The sequence below is a fragment of the Triticum aestivum genome, chromosome 2D (genome assembly GCF_018294505.1).
Source record: "Triticum aestivum cultivar Chinese Spring chromosome 2D, IWGSC CS RefSeq v2.1, whole genome shotgun sequence".
NCBI lineage: Eukaryota > Viridiplantae > Streptophyta > Magnoliopsida > Poales > Poaceae > Triticum > Triticum aestivum.
In genome coordinates, this window is record NC_057799.1 from 203,250,486 (window position 1) to 203,256,237 (window position 5,752).

General features: G+C 55.9%; 1 protein-coding gene across 1 annotated transcript; it reads left to right on the plus strand.

Moving 5' to 3' along the window:
* The first annotated feature begins 2,564 nt into the window (after positions 1–2,564).
* On the plus strand, positions 2,565–5,551 carry LOC123052562 (ankyrin repeat domain-containing protein 13C). The gene is made up of 2 exons (XM_044475807.1): positions 2,565–4,226; positions 4,886–5,551. The coding sequence occupies exons 1-2, from the start codon at positions 2,757–2,759 to the stop codon at positions 5,228–5,230; spliced, it is 1,815 nt and encodes a 604-aa protein (XP_044331742.1). The 5' UTR covers positions 2,565–2,756; the 3' UTR covers positions 5,231–5,551.
* The last annotated feature ends 201 nt before the right edge of the window (positions 5,552–5,752 follow it).

The following is a 5,752-nucleotide window of genomic DNA, read 5'->3' on the forward strand; positions in this document are numbered from 1 at the left end:
AACAACAATTTTCGCCTAAAACAACCTTATCTTTTTGTCGTTGTTGCCGGGACTAAGGGCATCCAATATGGACAAGTAAACCTCTCACAACCAACTGCAACCCAGATCATGCAAGTCATCCAACGCGGTTTTGTATCAGTCCGCGACGTAGTCCGGACGTGATTTTCCCGTCAAACCAGAGACAAAACTGGGTAGGTTTGCGGAAGTCGGGACCAATCCAAGCCCGCTTTTGACCGCCCTAACCCACCAAAAACCCTTCCCGCCCCGCGTGTTTTTGGTCAGCGCCGCTTCAGAGCGTCAGCGCCCGCATTCATTCCTGACCAGAGCGGACGCGATCGCTCACTGGCACCGGCGTTGAAGCAGCGTGTCAGCCGAGAGAGCGCCGCCCGCACTTCCCGGTGCCGGCGACTGTCGTGCGTTCAAACGAGATGAAGGCCACCCGTCCATCCGTCTGCCGCCCGCATTTATGGCACGTGGTTGCCAAGGCATCACCTCCGGCGCCACCCGTCCGTCCCTCTGCCGCCCATCGGTGCTATATAAACCGCTGCCCCGACCATAGCCATAGTCATCCCTCTCCGCACCACTCCCCGCCATGGATCCCTCCGCCGCCAAAGCTCTCAGGGACGGGCTGGCGTCGGAGCAGAAGATGGCCATGGCCGCCATTGCTGCCGACTGGCAGGCCGACAGACAGCCGGAGGACGCCTCAACGATGACGTGCAAATGGGCCTTCGACGACGAGCCAGCGCCACCCTCCTCTTCCTCCACGGCACCCTCCTCCTCCACTCCACCCTCGCCGGTGCATTGCACCATAACCATCGGTGAGGCCCGTGCCCATTATATGAACATGGGGCAGGAGTAGCAGGAGGACCAGTTCCAGGAGGCGCAGGTCGGCACCAACTATAACCACAACCTCCTCCAGGAGCATCTACAGGTGGAGGAAAAGGTCGCCTCCAGCAGGGTGGTTGTGTCGGACGCGGACCTGGCGGAGCAGGAGGCGCTGCTGAGTCCTATCGCTCCGCCCGCGAGATCCGCCTCGCCCGCTGGCGGTACCGGCAGCGGGTGGCGGAGGTGGCGGCCACTGGCAAGGAGTGCGACGACGAGGCGGGCGGGGCGGTGTTCGACGAGACCGATGAGGAGGAGGTCGCGCCCCGGCGCCACAACCAGGAAGAAGCAGGCACATCCGCGGGCGCCGCCGGCAGCAAGGAAGAGTAGTTCATGGCAGGTCGGTGCCGCTCGTGTCCCAGAAAGGCCATCGCTCCTTCCCTCCTGTCGACGCCAAGCTTGGTGGCCTGAGCATCTTCGGCCGATTAGTCACTTGGCGGCGACGTGGAGGCGGACAACTTCAGTTCCCGGGGCTCCGGAGGCGGAGCCGGAGAGCGTCGAGGCGGAACTGGAGACGGTGAGGATTCAGGTCTCGGGGCTGATGGCTGGACACAGGGACTAGACACCGGCGATCATTTAGATTAGGTATTAATTATACTCCGGAGTCCTCCTAGCACCGCTTTGATGTATTTGTAATGAAATCCCTCAAGTTTACATGAAATCCGGTATGTATATATGAAATTCGGATTTGTTTGAACGAATTTGGTTCGGTTGGTTCAAGTTGTTTTGAGAATGTATGCGGCTACAGTTGGATGACTGTCTCCCGTATCTATGTCCGTGAACTAGTACCCCTTATCCGCGGACGGATGCATAATAAAATTTACGGGTTGCCGTTGTAGATGCCCTAACAACCTTATCTTTAGGATCCCAAATAGCCAACGAATGTTCGTTGAGAGGGATGCCATTTGCGAACATCTTTATGGTAAATTCTTCGGAGCAGACTTGGCAATTTTGACAACATAGGATATTTTTGTGAAATTACCGTGCTCACTTGAAAATTTCGCCATGTTCCCGCAACATGAATTGCTGTGAAAAGCATTCGTTTTGCCATGCATCTCGAGCGAACGTGCACTGAATACCATTATTGTATCTTTAATGGGCACTAATGCATAGTATTTCAGTTATTGCACTTCGGGTCTTGCGAATTACACAAGGATTATTTGGAGAGTGGTTGTAGCACATGTGCACCCGAAATTTACACAACCTTTTGTCGAATTTCAGTCACTATTTTAGTGAGTTTTTTCTCAAATGGTAAGTGCCACACTAGTAGCACGAAGCAATCTGACCCTGACGATTTTTACAAATAAAGTTGCCATCAGGGGAAAAAACAAAATGAAAACTGGCACTTGCCATTCGAAAAGAAGTTATCAGGCGTGACATCCAAAGTTGTCATCCTCGCATCATTAAATTTACCATAAAAAATGTTCAGAGTTGCCATGTGTTCGTGCCACACGTGTGACACTTACCAGGGTTCAGTTTTTTTATTATCTGTAATAGCGAGTCTTTTTTTCGAAAATCTGTAATAGTGAGTTTGTTTTGTGGTAACAGACTGAATTTTTTCTAGGTCATGCTACAGTGATTTTGATTTTTGAGGGGTAATTACACTGACTGATTGATGGTAGTACATGAAGACATGAGCCCGGCTAGGCCCGGTCCATTTTTAGCCCATCCTCGACACCACTCTCTCGTGTTTCTTGTTTCTTCCCCGGCTGGTTCACCACCCAACGGTCCCAACCTCCACCGCTCCCCACTCCACTCGATCCCCACGCACGCACTCTCGCGGAGGATAGCTCCCCCCACCGCCACAGCCGAGGAAGAGAACCCAACACGAGAATCCCAAGAGGAGAGCTCCTATCCCCGACCAGGAGCGGGCAATGTCAGTTCAGGACCCAACCCCCCCGCCCCTCCCCGCCGCGGCGCGACCCAAGCGCACGTCCTCCGCGCCGATCCGCCCCTCCGACTACGCGCACAGCCCGGCGCACCACTGCATCGCGCTGCGGGACGCCGCCGGCCTCTCCGCCATCCTCGCCGGCCTCCCGCCCCTCGCCCACCCCTCGCGCATCCTCTCCGCCGCCGACGCCGCGCGCGAGGCCCGCCTCTCGGCCTCCGTCTCCGCCGCGCTCGACCGCCGCGACGTGCCAGGCGGGGACACCGCGCTCCACCTCACCGTGCGCCTCAGGCTCCCCTCCCTCGCCTCCGCGCTCGCCGCCGCCGGCGCCGACCCCACGCTCCAGAACCACGCCGGGTGGACGCCGCTCCAGGAGGCGCTCTGCCTGGGGTGCAAGGACATCGCGGCCTTCCTCCTCCGCGCCCACCGGCTGGCGGCCTGGGCCAAGCTCCGCCGCCGGGCGCCCGCGCTCTCCGCCGCGCTGCGCCGGGTCCAGGACTTCTACCTCGAGGTGGATTTCCACTTCGAGAGCTCCGTCGTGCCGCTCCTCTCGCGCGCCGCGCCGTCGGACACCTACCGGATATGGAAGCGCGGCGCCAACCTGCGTGCGGACACCACCCTCGCCGGCTTCGACGGTCTCCGCATTCGGCGGGCTGACCACTCTTTCCTCTTTTTCGGCGAGGAGACTGAGGCCGGCGGCCGCCGCCTCCCCCCGGGATCGCTCCTTGTACTCCACCGCGGCAAGCGCGAGGTGCATGACGCGTTCGCGGCCGCCGCCGCCGCCGGGGACGAGGATGCGGCCATCTCCGACGCGGCCGCCTACCGGCCGGGGCTCAACATCACCTCCGCGAGGCTCGTCCCGAGGACCACGTGGCTGCGCAAGGAGAAGACGGAGAGCGTTGGGGAGTGGAAGGCGCGGGTGTTCGACGTCCACAACATCGTCTTCTCCTTCCGCACGCTCAAGGCAGCCAGTACCGGTCGCAAGGATTTGACCTTCGAGCTTGCCGGAGAAGACGACGAGGAGTTCTTGCCGCTGGAGATCCGGGATGACGACGAGGACGGCGATTTCTTAGTCGCCGACATCCCCCCGCCCCCGCCACGGCGCAGCTGCTACGTACCTGGCCGGCGCAGCGTGGCAGGACCACCCTCGCATATGGGGACGCCGCAGAGGAGGAGGAACAGCGTGGACGTGCCGCGACGGCTGCCAACCTGTGCATCGGTGGGCCGCGGCGAGGATGGCGTGTTCAGCCGGAACGCGACGACCGGGGGAGCGAAGTGGAAGGAGGAGGAGACCGTGAAGACACTGCGGCCCACCGTGTGGCTCACAGAGGACTTCCCGCTGAGCGTCGACGAGTTCTTGCCCCTGCTTGACATCTTGGCTACCCGTGTGCGCGCCGTCCACCGCCTCCGCGAGCTGCTCACCACCAAGTTCCCGACTGGGACATTTCCTGTGAAGGTAACGTTCAGTCTACTTTGCTGCTCTAGCGGCAGGCAACCCAAGTTCTGGTACTACTGTTTCTTCCAAACAACTTGCTCAGTTTCACGGGTTGTGCAAATTTGACAAGAATTTATAAGTCCTTTGTAGCAATTTAACATGGTGAAGGTGCAATTTCAACACTCAGAAGTTATCTGAATCAAGCAAAATAATTAATGAATCATCTGCTATTGGGACTATCTAGCTGTTTGTAGCATCAAGAACAGCAACTAGGGGCAGCATATGCAGTGAAAGCTCGACAGTTTGTAAGGAAACAATTTATAAGTTCAGATGCTCATCTGCATGGTGCATTGCCCTGGAGCAGGCAATTTTCAGGTTTGATAAATGGGGAGTTGAGTAGTAAAGGGAGCAGTATCCTTGTACTAACACTTTCTGAAAGCTATGCATCATATTGCTTCTGAAGACTATGCATCATATTGCTTCTGAAGAATTTATTGTTGGAAACACACATGGAATTGGTTCACTGCCCATAGCCATAGCCCAGGCATTATTCATAAGAATTATGAGTTGGATGCAGCTATCAACTAGAGATGGCGTAATTCAGTTCGGTCATTGATGCTCGATTGTGATTTAGTGCTATGTGTGGATTCAGCTAATTCATGACTCCGTTGTTGATGCAGGTTGCGATCCCTGTTGTTCCGACTGTGAGGGTAGTCATCACCTTCAACAAGTTTGTTCCCCTGGTAGAGCCAGAGGAGTTCTTCACGCCGATGTCGAGCCCCAGCCTGCTGGCGAGCCCAGGTCCGGGGTCCATCATGCCTAAGCCAGACACCCACAAGAGCTCGTATCTCAGGTGGACATCCAAGAACTCGAGAGCAAAGCCAGTGAACCTGTCGCAGGTCGCGGACAACACCGACCCCTTCACCATCCCCAGCGACTACACCTGGGTAAACCTAGGTTCCACCAAGACCCAGGACAAGAAGTCATCCAAGACCAGTAAAAAGGGCAAGAGCAAAGAGACCTAACTAACTAACTAGAGGTTTCATCCTGTGGTCTCGATTTAGTGGGGAGCTAATACACCATGACCCAGAACCTGTAATTACCGAGCATCTGGGACGAGCCCTGGGTTAGGGTTTAGGATTTAGGGTCGTGACAAAGAACTGCGGCGATTGGTAACAGCTAGTGTGGAACCTCTTATGTTTTACCTCTTGTTGATTGACCGTTCTTCTTCAGCAACGTTGTTGTACTTGTACACATTGGGCAGCGCCAAATCGCACAAGCTGCTCTTGCTGCCTACAAGGATCTCTTCTGTTTTTTTTAATAATATCTACTGCACATTTCCATTATTTGTGTATGTTTCAGTTCTTTTGTGTACGTCTGTTGTGTTTGAGAATTGGGAGTGATCTCCTTCGTGCATCCCCAAGCACAATGTGGGATCCTTTTTCCCTGGAAAGCAAAATGATGTTCGAATGGTCGTTGCGTGTTCGGTTCGTGGATCGATGAGTCCAATGGATCTTTTCCTCTTTCTGGTGCGGATGAATATGATG

Bases quoted from the DNA above. Each gene is read 5' to 3' on its own strand.
- LOC123052562 (XM_044475807.1), top strand. From the start codon at position 2,757: ATGTCAGTTCAGGACCCAACCCCCCCGCCCCTCCCCGCCGCGGCGCGA. The intron at 4,227-4,885 runs GTAACGTTCAGT...TTGTTGATGCAG, and splicing joins CTGGGACATTTCCTGTGAAG to GTTGCGATCCCTGTTGTTCC.